At 40.3% G+C, this 19,801-nt stretch overlaps 1 protein-coding gene across 1 annotated transcript in view; it reads right to left on the minus strand.

Moving 5' to 3' along the window:
- The window catches only part of UST (uronyl-2-sulfotransferase), a gene marked incomplete at its 5' end in the record, with an annotated part of 99,103 nt that overhangs the window by 25,763 nt on the left and 53,539 nt on the right, over positions 1-19,801 (minus strand). The window contains 2 exons of the mRNA XM_010581932.1: positions 3,959-4,116; positions 6,293-6,390. Coding sequence (XP_010580234.1) covers positions 3,959-4,116; positions 6,293-6,390 — 256 coding nt within the window. The remainder of the gene's footprint in view (positions 1-3,958; positions 4,117-6,292; positions 6,391-19,801) is intronic.

Genomic DNA, 19,801 nt, shown 5'->3' on the forward strand with positions numbered 1-19,801 from the left:
TTTTATTACCTATTCTTTTACATTAGATGCTGTTAACTTTTACCCCATGATACAGAAGTTGACAAGGCAGAAGAAAATTCTATGTTTTGCTGTATATAGTGTGTATTTTCTGCCTCCTAAAAACACCAAAGAAACGAAACCCACACATGCCCATTTCAAAAGAAACTCTGTAAGTATTCTCTGCCAGGCTATGGAAGTGAGCTATAACCAGCAAAAATGAACAGGACTGACCAATTATTTTTCCTTCAGTTATGCTCCTGAGAGCGAGGAGAAATTTTACATGTAAAGTTATGCTATAGGTATTTCAGGCCTTTCAAAGAGTTAAGAAATACTTCCAAATTTTGAAATAAATACAATCCAAGGCTCTGCAGTTGGACCCTATCTGCTCCAATACGGGGGGAAAAAAGGACAAAATTTTTAGCAAATTTTACTGTGTTAGCAAAGAAATTTAGTAAACACGGTAATTTTTTTATTTATCCTACCCATCTATTGACCTGTCTATCTATTCCACAATCCGTTCGCTGCTGCCACCTGCCCCTGCCCTTCCCTTTTGATCTCTTGTCAAAGGCAGTCCTGGCTGTCAAGGCAGGAAGAGTTTGTCACTTTGGACAAGACAGGCATCAAAAAAGAGAATCCTTTCGCAATTCCTTGACTTGGTATCAATGTTAAGAAAATACTTTTTTTTCAAGGAGAGAGTGGAAAAGGAGAAAAACAGGAAACCTGTAGCTCTAAAGTATTCTACAAGATAAAACCAGATTGGTTCCAATGAAAAGTTTAGCACCACAAAGAGCTTTTGCATTTTGTTGCACATTGTTATAAAACACGCAAGTCAAAATATTTGGCATATGGATTAGCTGAAGGCAACATTTTTATTAATGCAATGAAGAGAATTATCCTCCTAGTGTCCTCTGACCCTAAAATTTCCTGTCATCCAGAATTGCCAACTGTTTTAAACTCACAAAATTTGAGAAAAATTGGAGTGCATTTCAAAATGTGACACTGTCTAAAAGAAAAAAAAAAAAAGCCAGCACGGAACAAATACACAGCAGCTGGCAAGCAAAATATATTAAAAACCTCAATAACCAACTGTTAGTGATAGTGTCTGAACAAGTCAACTGCATTTTGCTCTTTTTTTTTATACTTTACCTTTCTTCACAGTTTCCTTCTGCCAGCTTATGTAAAACAAATCATTAGCATCACTGACAAAAGCACTCAAGTCATACTGCATTAAGCAGTTATCTGTGTCATTACATATACAGACACCCGCACTCACATTTCTGTCCTCTCTGATGTAAACCTTCCACTATCTACCTGATCAACAAAGCCACAGTTTTACTGATCTTCTGCTTCAGAACAATAGCAGCAAAGTATTTTTGAAGGTAAAAAGGCTACAGGCTTTGTATTCTAGCTAGGAGGAGGACACTGAGCAAGAGTTCCTCAAAAAATGTTGTTGTATGCTGTCTCAGATGAGAAATTTTACTACAGACACAGAAGAAACAAAGAAGCTTGAATACAACTTGCATGGTTAAAAGAAACAGATATCAGACAAAGTTTCCAGATTTCCTGATTTCTATTAGCATCAAGCTATACTGAAGGCTCCTGAAAATAAGAAGTGTGCTTGGATGGGAGCTGTAGTGATCTGGTGCCCACCCAAAGCACCTCTAATGAGGGAGAAGCATCCCAACTTTGGGAAGAAGTGGTTTAACCCAGAATTCCCACAGACGTATCTTAAATGCACATGTGATTTTTTTGGTTTAATAACATCCAGCAGTTTGCTTCCTACAGCAAGAGGTAGGTGCTTTTAATTTGGTTTAGATTATGATGTTAGTGGGACAGCAATCACCAGCTTCCTACTCTGCTTTCTAATCTATGTAATCCACTAAAGCAACACTGGATGGAAATTGCCTGCCTTCAGTTACTTTCTGCTTCAAAGCAGCTCTACAAATCCAGTTTTTGAATTGTGTCTAATCCAGAACTGCTTACTGCAGTGGACTCTTGGTGCAGAGATTCACTGACGTGGAAGTGAATCAACTTTCTGTACACAGTCCTTCACTGTGTTTTTCTCATTTCAATATATTCAACTGATAAAAGATAAGTTCTGGAAAAGCTTTACTTTCTTTATACAAAAAGAGGAAAGACTGCGATAAGAGTATCGCAGGTGGAGCAGCAGGTCAGCAGACAAAACTGTAAAGTGTACAGATTTAATCTGCAAGTGTTAGTTGCAACAAAAGTTCAGTTTTGGCCCAAAGCATCTGCTGCTTTGTGGGATCACCACACAGCTGGGCAGAGTAACATCTCTTCTTCCCAGCATTTCATGATGCAACAGCAGAGGGTGTTGCAGATCAGGTCTAAGGTACCCTGAGGAGAACGATGTAGGATTTCTTACACAGCACTTGAATTTTCTTTTTTTTTTTTCCTTTCTGGCTGAGTCTGTTTATTATTTTGTAAGCATTAGCACCAACTCAGAAATAAGCTGAAAAAATTATGATTGGAAAAAAACCCCAAACATATGCATGCTTGAAAGGAGGAGGAGAGAGTTAACACAAGGAAACTGTTTCCTTTCTATTCTTCCTTGTCAATAAGTGAATTGGAAAAATGAAACAAAAGTTTAATCCTCACAGGGAATACTGAAGGAAAGAGGTGAATCTTCAGACATGACACAAGACCAGTCTTACACATGAAATCCTAGAGGAAATCACTGTCCTGAAATAGGGGATCAAATCTCCCCCAGATACTGGAATATACACAGAGAAGAGAAAGATTATCCAGCACTTAACAGTTCTGGGAGATTGCTTATTTCACACCTGACTAATTCTAGGGCACCCCAATGAAAATTGAGACCCTCTGTGCTGTTTGTTAGCTTCCCCCATTGTAAGAGAAGTGAAAAATCTATGGTGCACAGAACAGCTGAGGAAGTGCTACTGATTCCCAAAGAAAAGTCTGCTCATTGCAAAGAGAGCATCCTTCTACTGATCCCCAGCCTCCCTCTTGTCTAACATCCCCATGGGAAAACCCTGGAGACTGAATTGTGCAAACATTTAGGAAGACCTCCACATACTACAAACATATGTCTTTTTATTTTTTAATTTACAAAGAGAAATAACTGATCCAAAATTGGGCCCTGCTCTCATGTCAATACCATACCACGCTCTCCTTATGTCTGTTATTGAGCAAATTAGCTCTATGGCTGGATATAGTACCACAACAAATTAACACTCATACCTTCGAAAGAGCTGCCTTAACTGCCTTACTGCAAGCAGGTAATGACCTACTGAAATGATGTTCAGAGGAGGAATGCCACACTTTCCCTATAATATCTGTATCATCGCTAAATACAAAATTTTCAAAGATGCATCCTGCAAGCAGGGATTGGTGGACAGTCATGCATAATTCCTGGCTACTGACAGAAACCCGTCTCCCAAGCTTTTTTCCTCAGCATGCTTTGTACTTAAAGTGCTGTAAATACATGTTCTTATTTGTACTTTACCTAAACTCAGTTTAACTGAATGTTGATGTCACTTCAACTCTTAGTCAAGGCTGAGGGAAAATAAATATCCTGGTACTGGAGAATCTCCAAAGCATTCAGCTCCCCAAACCATTTCTTGAAGGTTTACTTAGGCAGATATTGATGACACCATTTTGAGAATATTTTGACAGTATTATTTGAGAGCTGAGTATGACAGAATTAAAAGAAGAAAAGGCCACTCCAGTGGTAAAAGGGAAGCCTTCTGGCATGTGGCAAGACCACTGGAGCACCAAGTGCTTGCCCAGGAATGAAAACCACACAGTAACATTAAGAATAAAAGCAGAATAAGTAGCCTTCCCCATCAATCACATCTGCTCCCCAAAAGGGAGATAAATCTCTTCACTGAATAAGCAAGACAACACATACCTTTCAGCAGCCATGCAGATTTTGCCAAAGTTCCTGTAAGAATAGCTTTTTAATGGAAAAAGTTACCTGGGTTTTTGTAGATGCTAAGCACATCCTTGAAATAATGAGGTAAGAATCTTTCTAATAAAAGCAGCACATCCTCCAACTCCTCCAGAATGCCCACAAGCAGAAAATTTTCATTAACGTTCAGCTTTGCTCTTTCAAGGGCCCATTCACCAGGCTCCCTGTATGACATTAATGGAGAGAGAGAGGGAGGAGAGAAAAAAAAAGTTTAAAGATGCATTTACTTCAGAAATTCAAGCCAAGAACACAACTGAATCAAACAATATTCAGTGCTGTACTTCTAACAGAATATACCCCCGCCCCCCCAAACCCAAGTGGCTTACTGAGCTTTTCCGCACAACATCTAGAATTGGTTTGGCATGTAAAAACAAGATCACATTAAAAGGAAGTGAATCACTGCGTGGAAGTACTCCATTCTGAAGATGTCTTTCATCAAGTTATTTATAAGCTCAAACTCGTGAACGTCTGTATTTCAACTTGGAAGCCATGACCTGTCTCACGGGAGGAACGACTTCCTTGGGTGATGAAGGGTGCTAAGGGGTGGCGGTGTCCTTGAACCACCTCAGGAGAACTGCTGCGAGCAATCATTGCCTGCTGTTACCCAGCGAATACCACACAGGAGGCTACCAGGCTGTTTCCCACCTTGTCCTTCCTTTTAACTTTTGCCAAAGTCTCCATGAGCTTCCCCTTCCCTGCTACCACCCCCGACTGCCCTGCGGCTCTGCTACAGGACTTGCATTTGTTTGTTCTGACTGACACTGGTTTTGAAGATCAGTTTAGGGTTACTCTATCTTTTCCCCCAGTAGGAGAAGCTGGCAGGACACGAGTGCATCTTTATGCTTCTCTCATAGTTTCTTAGAAGCACAATTTAGTTAGACAAGCATATGAATCCTAAATCCCTTAGACTAACTCATGTTAATTATGTCCTGGGAGCAGCAGTCAGCATTCGTATTGATAGGGGATATAATGCCAGTGCCCCAAACTAAAGGAAATCAGCTTTTTCACAGGCTCCAGCTGGTATGATGAACATCCGAGTCACACATGCTACCTGAGAGTGGCTGGAGATCACACCTCTTCCCTAACTCCATTAGGCTATTGCAAACTCTATGCAACAGGGAATTCAACAACATTTGTCAGAAGCTCTTTTGGTGATGTGGAAAAACTTACTGCTTTACACACCTACTAAAGCAGACTTGGAGCAGGTTTTTCATTCTCTTCCACTTTCTGTGCAGTGATCCATTTTCTGGAAGAGCAAAGTGTCCTAACAAATACTACGAACCTCCTTGCAGCTCCTTGTGTGACTTGCAATTAGCTGAAGGAAGTGCAAGGGCATGACAGGAGACAGATCTATAACAAGCTACAAAACACTACTTCAATATACTGCTTGGGAACCTCACAGAGGTATGTTGTGGAAGTATTCAGGTATGTGAGTGTTGTTAATGGGATTACTCATGCACACAAGTTCAAGGTGCAACCATAAGCATTTGCAAATGAGGCCAAAATACATTAAGAAAAAAATGTGTAATGAAAATGAAGTCATGAATCTGTTTTGCTTCTTAATCATAACTTCACTTATGTCAAAAAACTAAAGCAGGATTTTACAGCAAAGATACTTAGAGATGCAAGAAGGAAGACACTTTCACTTGTTATTACTGCTACAAAAAAGTATGGCTGTAGAAAGAAATTTTTGAAAACATGTGCAGTTGTTCCACTATGGAGAAGCAGTAACAATAAATAAATAGAATACCTTGAAGTTGAACAAACCTAATAAAGAACATGCTGTGACCGACAATACAAAAGTATTTGAAAACAAGAAGGTATTTAAAATTATTCACATATGTACGAGAATGGTGCAGACACATTTAAAATGAGCTAGCTCAATTACAGAGTAGGAGGCTGCACTTTACATAGTTCTAAGCATGATTACTATTTCTTACATGGACATAGAAACCTGGAATTCCTCATGTATAGACCTGATATGAGCATCTGAGCAGAGCTAAAACACATATTACAAAATTACAGTGAGGTAAAATGAGTAACAAGCACATATGGTCACTGCAATTCTCACCTTGCCAACCCCCCCAAAACAATCCATGTAAACACATCCAGATTTGAGGAATTATTCACATATTAAATCAAGAAAAAAGAATAGTACTACATTTGCCTTACCCTCCTTATTCCAAACTATATGCAGGCAGTTACCACATACAGTGCTACACTTGTACTTATACTTTTCTCTTGTACTTCAAACAACTGCTGCCTCTTTATTACCAGTTTCTGACAAATTGTTGGCAATAGCTATTGCTGAACAAATTGGGATACCTTGTATATATTTACCTGCATCTTGGATGCTGTCCACAGAAATATGGTATGATGTAAAATAACCTGGGATTGGAACATTCAGGGTAGTTTTCAAGGATACATACATTAATGTCCTGTGGGGGAGGGAGGAAAGAAAAAAAAAAAAAAAAGAGGTTTAATAATGCATTTTCCTTTCTCTATTAAGAAGTTTTTTCTTTATCTCATACTTTATACAGTCATCTCAGAGACAAAGAATTGTGCTGAGGCTATAACAAATACTTTAAAAGTCATCTACAGGTTCATCTATGCACTTCTAAATATCATTAAAAAGTTTTTTTGGGGGAAGCCATTTTGTCCTAGCATGCAAAAAACATATTTTTTTTTTTCCTTGCTGCAAATAACACAATTGTTATATTGAGATTACTGCATGATTCAAAGCGGGACACGTGGATCAACTTGCATACTGAGTTACATTTAAAATATTCAGGAGATTATTTTCAGACTCTTCTTTCTTCTAAATACACCCTGGGGGAAACCTGAAGTAGCCAGAATAAATCAAATTGAGACAACAATTATTTTCTTTTTTTTTTTATTCTGCTTCATTCAATGACTGGAATGAACAAACATAAGCTGTAACTCGCACAGCTTACTCTTGATATAAAAACATACATCACTTTTGATTACAATTCTGTACATTCCTCAGATGTTCAGAATTGAGCCTGTTGTGTAAACTCCCACTGAGAAAAGGGCTTATTAGAAAGTATTTATCATTTTCCTGATTTGTCATTCATCTAATTAGGAGCTATTTATCATTTTTCAAAGACTAGGCATAGCTACTGAACCCTGAGGAACTATATTCCATTTCTAGCTTTACTCTAGCACAATAATAAATGTACCTGCAAGTGGGATTGAATTCCACTATCCTTATCTAGTCTAACAGACCCTTACTCTGCAAGCAGACCCACTGACTCCGAAGAGACGTACGGGGCAAAAAAAACCCCCAGCACAAGACAACATAAGCAAAGATAAAAGGATCTCATCTTTGCAAAGCAACCTTCATTCTTACTTAAAGACGCGTGCTTTTATAATGCAATAGGCTTGATGCACACCAATATCAAATCAATGACTAATCAAATCCATACTTCATGAAGTAAATAAAATGCAATGGAGAACACTTCAGTGGGCAACGTGCCCCTGGCAAGACAGAAGTGCTCAGCAGCGGGGGAGACATGGAGAGCGTCCCCTGCTCTCCTGGGGCCGCGTGGGGTACCGGCCTCCAGCCGCAGCATCCGCTTCTGAGACCTCAGTGCAGAAAAGCTCTTCCCACAAGTGTCACATTTGGGTCCATAAGCCTTTTCAAGTACATTCCTGTTTCCTCGTCTGTCTTACACTCATGTGATTCAGATTTTATAAGCACATCAGAAGATCCTGGGCTGGGAAGTAAATCACATGGTGAGGAACCATCAAAGAAAGCAACATAAAAATTGCCAATTGGGATACAAAGAACCCATCTCCCCTGCTCCCCCATGTATTCAAGCATACTGAGAAGGGCTTGCCTTAAATACATTCCAGAAGATTTATGGTCAAGACCTGAATTTTGACATTCAAGCTTCTGAGCTGAAGCTAACCAGCCCCCCATTCTCAATGGTATGAATATTACTAAGAAATCTACTGGTGGGACAGCAAGGTGGCACAGGCAATGTGTCCCTCCTATCACCCCAATAGGGTTTTTTTAACATGAATTAAAAATTGCACTTCTTTAAAGGTTTATTGTACTTTTACTATAGACACCACCGGAGATGTTTTCAGGGATACGTATTTTTGGTTTCTGTAAGAACCTGCAGAGACCTGCAATGAATTCATAAATTGCTTGGATTTTAAAAAATCTGAAATATTGTCCTGGCAATACTTTAAAGTACGTCTAAGCCAGCTTGCACTTGATTGATGGACTAATTGAAAGGCAGAAACACCTACGTAAGATTTAAAAACAATTAGTAACACCCAACCAAGAACCATTCCTCTTTTCTTACTCCCATACAAAGATGAACAGACATTACCTCACAACAAAGAAACTTACAGTTTCTTTGCAAGAATAATGAATACAGTGAGTCAGAAAATATTCCCTGAGATAAGTAAGTATCAATACCCAACACAGAAGTGTAACAGGGACCTTCTTGTCATTCTGAAAACAATATTTGATTAATACGGTCTGAGAAACATCCATACAATAAAAGCAATGTAAATTCACGTGGAAAATCCTGCAGCTTTAACAAGCGATCAGCTTATATTTAGTCAAAAAGAGATTTTTAGTATTCCTTTTTAGGGTAGACTGTTGTAGGATCACTGAAACAACTGCGGCAGCACTAGTCTAAACTATCGAGTGGCAATTCCGTTCGAATTTGATTTATGGAAGGAATGCCAAAGGGTGAGAGGGAAAAATCTTCCCCCTCCTTGCTGATGCACTCAAGGTTTAAGATAAAAGCCAGGTATGCTTTCATACAAACCTACAATTTTTCACCACACAAGGGCACACATTTCACGTTCCTGACAACAGAAGCACCAGGTTTTCTCCACTGTAGAAGTACTGCCCCTTTCCAGTCTCCGTTTACCACCACCGCTGTGATTTGTATTACAGCTGCTGGAGGGTCCTGATGCATTTGCAGCACCTGCTTGCCTTTCTTATTTTACCATATTCATAATCCTGTGAAATAAATCACCAGCCACCATCCATCCCCTCAGAGAAGATTTTACTTGATGATAATTATGCAGCTCCATGAGATGTGAAATCAGTTTTTAACCAAGAAGTGGGGCGAAAGAAAGGTTGGCCTGAGGTGCGCTAGTCATTACAAAACTTAAACACACCTACAGGAAGCCGCTCTCTGGTTGCTAGCAGGACTTACAGGAATTTCTGGTTTTTTTCTGAGCACGGAAAGCTAAGGTGAAATGACATTATTCTAGGCGGCGTTATTCTGTTATCCTAAGCAACATTAATGCCACATTTCCCAGTAAGAGCATGTTTTCCCAGCAGGACACAGATCTTTCAGGGCAGAAAGGTTTTTACATGAGACAAAAAATTGCAAGGTGACAGATGACAGCCTTGCTTATTTAAATCACTGGAGTGATTTACGCTGGAGTGTAAAAAAAATTATATTCTAACACAGCCAGGAAAGACACTGAAAGAAACACACACAGCTACTTTGATCATACCCCTCCACAATAAAGAAAGAGGAATTTTATGTTATTCCTCAGCTGCTGGCTATGATCCACACTGCTCACGTCCCGCTGGGCTTCTGTCTCCAGCAGGGCAGAGGGACACCTGGGAACCGGCCCTGGGGCTGCAAGTAACAACAGAAACCATCTTTCTTTTTAATAGTACTATATTTTTCTGTTGCTGTTAACAATTTTGGCTGAAATGGTAAATTGGTAATGTCTACTATCTTCTTGTGTAAAATTGTCTTTCACATAAAAATCACAATGTGCCCTAATCTATTAATCTGTCAACGAGCCAGACTACTGATGTATCAGAAATATATCAAAGGTGTGTTATGAATATATTTTTTTAAAGTTAATAACAAACTGTTTCACTTGCCATAGTGAGCTCATACATATCATAAGAGGCAGTTGGCACTTGATTAAAAAAAATTCATGGATATGAAATTCCTTTGGGAATTTTAATGCTACCACAAAAAGAGTGAACTTTAAAGTATTTTTTGTAGAAGAATAAACAATTTACTTAAGTTAATGTCTTTAACTCATGGCAAATACTGTACCATATACAAAAAGATGTGACCTTAGATTTGAGAGCTTGATTTTTTTTCCCCCTCCTAATACAAAATCTCAAGAGTACTGGGGGAATTAATAACTTTTTTTGTCCAGTAGAAGGAACACCTAAGTTTTTTAAAAGAAGAGATAACTCTTGGGCTTCAAAGCATTCCCTTTTTCTTAATCCTAAACAGAAACACCAGATTCTGCCACGGTTGTACGGCAATTCTTAGTATCCCTAACAATTTAAAATGAGGAATCATAACTCAAACACATACATGCCTTGCAAATATTTTTCCATTAATCATCCATTAATCTATGGGAAGCCATAAAAATGGCCTTTCTCTCACAATCGATATGAAAAATACAACATGTTGTCTTTCCATGCCCTGCCCTTGTGGGATACTGCAACTTCTGCGAAATCAGGAGACCCTGCTTACAGCCCAGCCATGGTGCATGCTCCCTCCTTAAGTCTGAAGGTTGCAGATGTGAAGTTGAAGGGTGTCATGAAGGCTACAGAGGAAGTAGTGACCTAAATAAATATCTTTCAAGTTTCCATAAAATGAAATAAGATAAAACGATGTGGAAAAAACCAGTGAGTGAGCCCAGTCTGTGGTGACTTTTGCTGTTTATAAGGCTGTTCTTCATACACTGCTATGGTCAGCGGCACAGTCTAGTCTTCACTGTCGCCAGCCAAGGAAAATTATTCTGCTCTGCTGAGAGCCCCCAAGAATCCTCTCGTGGCTTGTAAAATGTTTTCTCACATATTTGCTCTGTGTTTGCAAGGAGGTCAAACTGACCGTTACATCCTGAGGACAGCATTGCATCATATGAACTAAATACAACTACACTGAGAAAAAAAATAAAAAAAAAATCCTCTGCTTTCTCTGACCCCACTAGGGAGCTCTGGGTGGCCACAGAGAGATGGGAAAGAAAATGTAAACATGACAGCTCAGAAAAGGGCTCACGAGCATAAATATGACATGAAAGAAGGAAAAGCACAACTTTCTACTTTGTAAGGCTCCAGAAAGACATTGAAAAGTCAAAGTATAGTTGGCATGAAGGCTTTCAAATATAAACGTACCATGACTTACTAAATCTCATTTAGAAGCACTAATTATTTACATATTTTTATGGAAAATAAACTATAATGCAATGTATTTTAAAGCCTAATTAGAGAGGTTTTTACTTCATCAGGTGACATTTAATGTTTCTATTCAATCTCAACCAAGTATTTGGGTAACTAGAGCCACACAGCAGCAAGATGACCTCTTTCTTTCAAATTCTGGTGGCATTTGCTACTTCTTCGTGCACCTATGCTAACGGCACCGGCAGCAGATTGCTGTGGGGTGGGTGGGTGCTGGGCATCACTTCCCAAACCAGCACTGGACAACACAGCCAAAGCCAAGCGTTTCCCAGCCCGTGCTATTGTGGTACTGAGCCCCTCCAAGGAGGGCTGCCAGGCGGGGTGGATTGGGCCAACCTGGGTGGGGTGATGGTCCTCTGGAGATGACAGCGAGCTGGACTAGTCTATTGGGACACCAGTGGCAGGCTGCACAGCGAGCAGTGGGCACTTTGGGGAGAAGCTCCATGAGATGGCAGAGCTGATCTAGCTAACTGAAACATGGGTTTCTGTCCCCAAACAACCCCTGCACCAGCTGTGATTGCCCCTTCAGTCCTGTGCAGGCTCCACCAGCTCAAAAAGCAACAGAAACCCTTTTCTTTCCCTTGGTTGCCTTCTCGTCTTCTACCAGAAGAGTGAACAACGTGGGGCTTGCTCATGGAAATGCCGCGATGCCACCGCTGCTGCACTCCAGCTGTGCAGGGCAGGTCCCCCTCGGGGTGACGAAGGCCATGTTTAATGACTTCAGTTGCCACGTTCCTTTCTTTTAGTCATTTTGCCAACGTGGTCATTGCAACAACTGGGAAACAGTCACTAGAGCGCACGGCCATTTCACCCCGGCACCGACTGTCCCCCTACGCCCAAATGCTGCTGCTGCCACAAGAGCCACCCACGCTCCCAGCATCATCTTCTGTGGCACTGTGAAATCCACAGGTGCCAGGGACTTCTCTGTTTTTAGCTACCTGGCAGATCTTGTGTAGTTACTGGTGAGACAGCAGAGGCAGGACTCGCGTTTCATCCTGAAGAGGATCTCAACTGCTGCGAAAGAGACGACCACAGCTATGAGAGACATCCAGTAAAGGCTAATCCTCTGGTGGGTCCATGCAACAGGTTTAGGTCTGCCCTGTGAAGACGGATGCTACAGCAGACTGGAGCACGAAACAGAGAAGTGCCTGGGGCTCCAAAGAGCTTGGGCTGTGCTCCCCAAAGACAACCCCTTCTAGCTGGCTTTAACCATCACTTTCCTGCTTAAAGGTCAAGAGGTATCTTGCTTTACCTTCGACAAATAGTACGTTTGAAAGCTGAGCTAAGGTTTGCATTTTAAAACTAGTTTTCAGACACAGATAACATTCCTTTCAACTCTTTCTTGCTTGGCATGTCTGTTTTTGAAGAGATACACTTCTGAAGGCTTTTGTACAGCTCTTCAAAGGCTGCACAGACATTTCACACCTTTGCAGGTATTCAAGTTCCTTTCCTCCACAAAATTGTCAGGAGTTGAAATGTGCTTTAAAAAAAAAAAAAATCCTTGATCTCTAATTCCCAGAAAACCCTCATTACCATTTCTTCAACAAAATGCTCTTTGCCTTCAGCTAAATCATGTATTTGATAAAAAGCAGCAGCAAAAGCAACTGGAGAATGAAGAGAAGAAAAGAGCCCTCTTATCACCCATACTTCTGTAAGGCCCAGTGCACTACTAGAGAAGGAGACAGCGTAACAGCCTACGCAGGAGACCAGAAGAATATCCTTTAGAAAGTTTCAGGGACTCCTAGCAGCAGCGTGTTGGATGAGCAAAATCACCCTGTAGAGCCAGCTCATTTGATTCAAGCTGCTGTCCTCCAGCTTTCTTATTTAAAGAAGCTGTCCTGTAAAACAAAGCAATGTGCTCTTATAAATGCATTGGGGATTTTTGCCTCCAAATAATTTTTTGCTTTGTATTATCTGGAAACAGGCTCTCTTCCATTCTCTTTTCCGATTCTTCAGATGCTTTCTACAACCACTTCTTCTGTCAGCAAATCATTAGTCAGCCACTCGCTTTGACACGTGGGGGTGTTTACCTACGAGTTCCGATGAAGTCTCTCTCTTGTAGATGGCTGGCTTTCCTGTGGGCGAACGAAAGTCCCAGGGACTGAGGAGCAGTGGCAGCACGCTGTCAGTAGCCAAGGGCTACAAAGGCCAACCCGGCGTCTTGCAGAAAGCCCCCAGGGAGTCCCCAAGGAAGCAATGAGGACAACTGGGGAGGATTGGATCCTGCTATGTTTTCCTGATTGTTCACTGGGCTATTTTTGAAAAGACCCTTATGAAAAGTTAACACATACACAGTTGTCCTGGGGAAACAACAGATACCTACGGACAGAGGCAACTCTCGAGTGCCCATACATCAGCTCTTCTCCGTATCAGCCATCTAGCTAGGCTACTGCAAGCCAAAGGGCTCCAAAGACATTTTGTTCCCTCTCTGAGAGCAAGCTCCCTCTCTGGCATTGCTGGTCTGGGTAGCAAGTCACACCAATATGTTGGCTTGAAGCCAGTCAACCATGTATACAAGAAAAAAATATATTAAAAATGTGGGGAACATAAAGGTCTCTGCTTCGAAAAATCTTTCTTAAAAGAAAAATGCACTTTAGAAACTTGAAAAAAACCCCTAGTTCTCCAATGTTTAACCTAAATAAAATGAAAGGAAAAGAAGAATTTTTGTTCATTCTCTAGCATGGCACTCCCTCTCATGAGCAGGACTGCTACACTTACCTCTTACGAGTCTCCAGCTCAGAGACGTGATGGATGGAGAGGACAGGCTAGAGAGTTCTCCTTCCCTCCAGGCAGGGGTAAGTCCACCACCCCTCTTGAGAAAGGGTGGAGGGAGCTGCCTGCAGGTGCTTAGTTGACTTGAGAAAATAAAATTTAAAAGTATTTCTGGTACTTGTGATAAAACATTGGAAAGCCTGGAAATATATGGGTTTTTTTCAATTTCATCTCCAGGGAATGAGTTTTCACCAATTAACCTGTTTAGATCGAAACTGAACTTACCTCTGTACCCAAAACAGCATCCAAACTTAAAGGTTTGAGTAGATGTGACTGCTGTTCTCACAGACAAAAATGGCTTTAAGCTAAACACATACGGTCACCTCCTTGCTGTTCCGTTTCTTTGGGGTGTGCAAAGCACACCACCACACTGCACCACCGAGTAGCAGCAATGCCATAAATCCCCATAGCTTTCTGCTAAGCTTTCTTCACCTATGGTTACAAGGACAGCTTACAGACTTATACTAATATTTCTATTTCACACGCTCCAGGGTAGCGCATTAATGCTGCATTTGAGAGAGGGGATGGGAAGCTTACAGCACCCTTGGCAACTATGGATGACCTGAGATCAACCCTAAATATCAGTAGAGAGAGTATAATAAGGAATATATACATCTTCTATTGCTCTCCTCAAATACTCTCCCTGATTAACTGCATCAGTAGCCTAGACTTTTATACTTGCAAGTTAATGAAACTTCATTTTGTTTCATAGTATGAGATATTTTTTCTATAATTAAAAAAGCCCGTACTGTAAGAGTACGATTATTCAAGAGAAAATTCTATTATGAAGATCTGGAGAAAAAGATAAAAAAGTATTTTCAAATTGTTAGGATACGAAGGCTGGTTCAGTTAAGTCTTCTCTTAATTGTGCTTTAATGAGGAAACTTGACTTTTTAAAGCTAGGTTAGGGTAGCCTATGGCTTGCTTAGATTCAGTTTGTGCTGTCCTGACATCAGCATAGATTTCCTTGGTTTTTGGGGTTTTTTTTTTGGTGGAGGATAATTCTGGGGTTGTTTTTTTAATTGACTTTCCACTTTTTTCTGGCAAAATACGTGTTTTTCATTTTTTCCCCCAGAGCACATAAGCAAATAGCCTGCCAAGTTTAATTCCCACTTTTTTCTTTTTGACGGACTCTTTTGGCTGGGCTAATTTGCCTGGCTTTTCTGCCAACAATGTATTCAGCTCTTCTTCCTGGCATCTTAGCAAGTGAAGCAGCGGCTAACAAAACAGTGTCTTCTGCTAACCGTCGACATTTTCATTTAGTGCAGGCATAAATTGTTCATTCATATACAAAATTTTGCTGGCATTAACATAGCAGAGGTGATGAACTATGCCCACAATGCTACTATTTAGATGTGACAAACATTAAGCACATTTGCAGATCCCAATTTTCTAACTTATAATGATGTACCACATCAAAGAAATAGGTAGGTGGATATATTTCTCTCTGTTATCAGAAATCATATTAGACCAATTAGAACGCAAACACTTCATAGTTGTTAAGTAGGCACCTTCTCCTATCTTTCTTTACCATCACTTTTGTATTTTTCACCTCAAACCATCTTAGTATGGAAAATATATGAAAAAAATAGAAAGAAATGATGCCAAAAAAAGGGAGAGTGCCTGCCAGCTGGAAGAAGTGTATAAGCATTAAATAACCATCCTGTTACAGAGGGCACAGATCCAGGGAAGACCAAAAATACAGACCATTATGCTGCAATCAAGAATGAATCCCAGTGGCAACTAACAGCAGGGAGACAGTGCATCTGTTAATTCTGTTTACTAACACCTTTTCATAAAAGAACCTGGAAAATTAGTCTGCTCGGTTGATGACCCTTAATAAAGTCAATTAGGGATGGCATATATTCAATTCTGCAAACGCTGAGCAGGAAATACCCCCCACCTCAAGGATTTCTCAGCCCTCCGTGATGCAGTGCTGCTGTACCCTAGCTAAGAGATGCCTGTGAGAAAAGCAGCGAGTCAACAGGCAACTTCCAGCGATTTATGCTCACAAAAGGTAGCTCTGGAGCACAGATAAAGTTATTCTCCGACAGATGACAGCCTCAGCCTGGAGCGGACTACGAGGCTGAGGTCAGCGGGCTGGAAGTGGACAGAGATGCAGCTGGTGGGTGAGGGTTCTCCTGGCAGGGTGGTCTCACCATCCCTGGTGGTGCAGCGCAGCCACGGCTGCTGCCCGTTCTGGCGAGAAAGGCTGCTACAGAAGACCCAGGGCATCGAGAAGCATTTTAGTCCATCCTTTGCTAAGGGAGTACCAAGTTTATCTAAACCAGGGTTGCCATTTGTCCAATCTGTTCATAAAAATATTCATATCCACTCTAATTCGTAGTAGTGCTTTACTGCTGCTATTGTCATAAAACCTTTACTAGCATCTGATACGAAAATACCTTAATGTAATTTAAGGAAACTCCTTTTTGTCTTAATCTTGGTGAACACAAGGAGTAACTGCAGGGCATCTTTTCATAGCACATTTTTACTCGTCTGAAGACTTACATTTCCCTACAGTAGTTGCTTTTTAAGACTGTCTTCTGGACTCTCTTCAATTTCTTAGAAGTCCTAAACCAGAACAGTTTTTAACCTAGGCTTTTTCAGCTCCAAGAAAAGCAGAGAAGACCCTGCTGGTGCCTATGTATGTTCTCATCTGAACAAGAGAGCGCCATGGAGGGAATTAAGAAATAATTTCATGTCCCTGGCTCCTCGAACCCAGCATCTTCCGTTTGACTTGAAATGCTGGATCCCAGAAACTATTTCTGCTACACATTTTTTTAAAAACCAAACTGGAGAAGATACAGAGGAAATAATAGTGTAACACTGCAGATCATCACCTCTCTAATACACCACTCTTAATGTTAAAAGCCTCGCTTGTCCAGCCAAGCACGTTATAATACTAAGACTCAGCGTGTCCTGTATTGAGAGCAAGTCCTGCTCACAACTAAGCAGTGATATGCATTACAGATTGCTCAGAATGGACAATCATGTCACAAAAAATACGACAGGAGATCTGGGATGCTTTCACATACAGAAACGGTCCCTCTAGAGAGCATGTAAGTCAGGAAAAAAAAGCATCTCGAACTGAAGTGACAGTCAAAGACACTTTAGGGAAAAATGGATAAAATGAACAGAAGACTGCCAGAACCAGCTAGTGTTAGATGACTCTGTAATGAAGAACACAACCAGCAAGGGGAAGAATCATCATCAAAGAAAGCTGGGCCTCTCCAACTTCCAACAGGTCTTTGATTCAGTCACTAAGGATGTGATAAATGCAGTCCTGTGTTCCTAAATTCTTGGGGGGGGTGGGCGGAAATATAGGAGAGGCTGATAAAGGATAGGAAGCTAAGGACAGGAATAAAATGGCTAGTTTTCTGAAGTCAAATGAGACACTGAGTAGGGTCGCACAGCATCTGTGCTGAGACATCTCTTGTGCATAACAAAGAAGGGTTAACAGTGAAGTAGCAAATTTTTCAGGGAATATTAATGAGAGCAGATAAGAAATCTGACCTCAAGAAGTTATAGAAGGACCCTATAATGCTGATTAGGCAAAAAAATGCTGGAAAAAATTCAGTGCTGGTAAATGCATCGGTCCTTGCAATAGGATACTCTGGATGACAAAGGTGTAACAGGGTTTAAAAAAATAATCCCAAAAGCATGATAAAAAAAAGAAAATAAAAAAGATATATTCATAGAAGAAAGGTCTATCAAGGGCTACTAAACACAGATATGGAAGCAATGTCTGGCTCAGGACACTGGTAAGCTGAAGAACATCGGAAGGCAAGAGGACACTGGAGGGGAAGCAACCCTTTCGCCTGTCCACAGCTTGTACTGTCTTCCCCACCATCTTGGGCTGGATGGTGCTCATGTCTCAAGAAGGGTTTAAGGCAGAAAGTTCACACCTTTACACATGACACAATGTCATCTGCAGAGATATCACAGGATTTCAATGTTTCAAAATATTGTTTCGTTGCTACAATACAGGAAAGCCTATTTTAATAACAAGACATTTCTGTAGTTCACATTTTTCTCATGTTTTCTTTCCCAGGTCAAACGTTCTCATTCCTTTAAAGCTTGACTGCATGCACAGAACTTATGCTCAGCAGATTTTAGCCCACACCTCAAAAACGCATACAGTAACAGAAACACATTTAAGTTCTACGAATGCCACAACATCTTGGAGCTAGCAATACGCTTTTTAGTAGAGGTCCACAAAAAATAGTTTTACCAATACGAAAGTTTGAGAGGCTTATTAAAACAAGTATTAGTGTTCTGAATGTTAAACATGTCATCAGAAAGAAGCAATCCATGAATCAAAAGGAAATTTATTTCATTGGCAATGAGCATTAAATATTATTGCTCTCATATATCCCATCATGACAGAGGAAAAACAAACACGAGAGATCATTCCCTTTGCACGTTTTTTTACAGAACTTCACGTGACAAGAATTAGGGAGGAAAATGCTTACTTTCTTCAATATAAATCCTCAAATAAAAGAGTATATACATGAAGAAGGGAAGATATGCCACAATAAAAAATTACTGCAAGCTTCACAAAAGCAGTATTTCTTTTAATTATTAAGCCTCTCTCATCTGCAGATGTAGCAAAAATTTCACTAAAGAAAATGAACACCAGCTAGCTGAGGCATCTTAAAAGTTGTATTTCAACATACTGCTCAGTTATAGCTTAGACTATCTGCTTTTGTGAATTCCAGTGATACAATTCCCTTTCACTGATGCTAAAGGGAGAGGGACTGTGTCCAACAGCTTGTGATGTGCACCTGAAATAATCCAGTCACATCAAGTACACTGCCTAGCAGAAAAGAAAAAGAAACCTGCTGCTGACCTCTCCATTAAAAAAGAGAAAATATATGATGATCATCATACAGTACAGGTTATAGATTTCTTTGGTTTTGCCCATTTTTTTAAGTTAGATGATAAATCTTAAAAACACTATACTGACTTTTAAGACACAAATAACCGTCTTCCTCATAGCAGCAAGGTCTAAATGTCTTTTATGTCCCCCTGACCTACCACATTTGTGGTGGCACTTTACCACAAGCCTAGAAGTGTTAGAAGAGCTTCTAGCCTAAAAGAGCTAGAACTGAGAATTGTGTACTAATTCTGCTTTCTTATCAGCCTTCTGCCCAGCATCGACTGACTTTGAATCTCTCCATCTCTCAGGGCTGAAACGCAAAAGGAACTGCAGAGAAGAAAAACCACACTGCTGCTGCATGTGGCTTCCCTGCTGTTGCAGCTAGGGGTGGTTTCTGCTCTGTTGCCCCTGTCCAATTTCCCTAGTTATAGTCTTCCCCCAGCTGAAAAGCTCTAATGCTTTTCTGGAAAATTACTACTACTTTGCATCATTCATAGCACTGCCATTCTGAATAGCACTCACAAAATGGAACAAACATATTGATTCCACTTTTCAGTTTGATAAGACTATCACTGTATTGACAACTCCAAGTGTTTAAAAACTCCTAAAATTGCAAGGTTCAGAGGCATAATTAATGTTTCTATTTGCCTCTTTTTTATTTTTTGAACCTTGAGTCATGTGCTGAAGTTCTTTTCTACAACTATGCAAAACAAACGCATGCCTCCCTCCCCCCACGGAAACCCAGAATCTCTCAATCCCCTCATCTCAGGTGCTATGGCATCAAAAAGATCAATTATAAAATCATAGAAGTTAATAACCTTGCTAGAAGGAGGGGAAAAGTGTAAAATCTGCTTTTAAATTTCCTGTTTATCAAAAACATCATCTCTTTGGATTACGTTCTGAAGAAATTTTTGTTTTTTTCCTTCAACCACTGATGAGCACTTTAGTTTTGGTTTTTCTTTTTAAAGAGAACAGAAAATTA

This window comes from Haliaeetus leucocephalus, unplaced genomic scaffold, assembly GCF_000737465.1.
Source record: "Haliaeetus leucocephalus isolate CR32 unplaced genomic scaffold, Haliaeetus_leucocephalus-4.0 Scaffold819, whole genome shotgun sequence".
Classification (NCBI taxonomy): Eukaryota; Metazoa; Chordata; class Aves; order Accipitriformes; family Accipitridae; genus Haliaeetus; species Haliaeetus leucocephalus.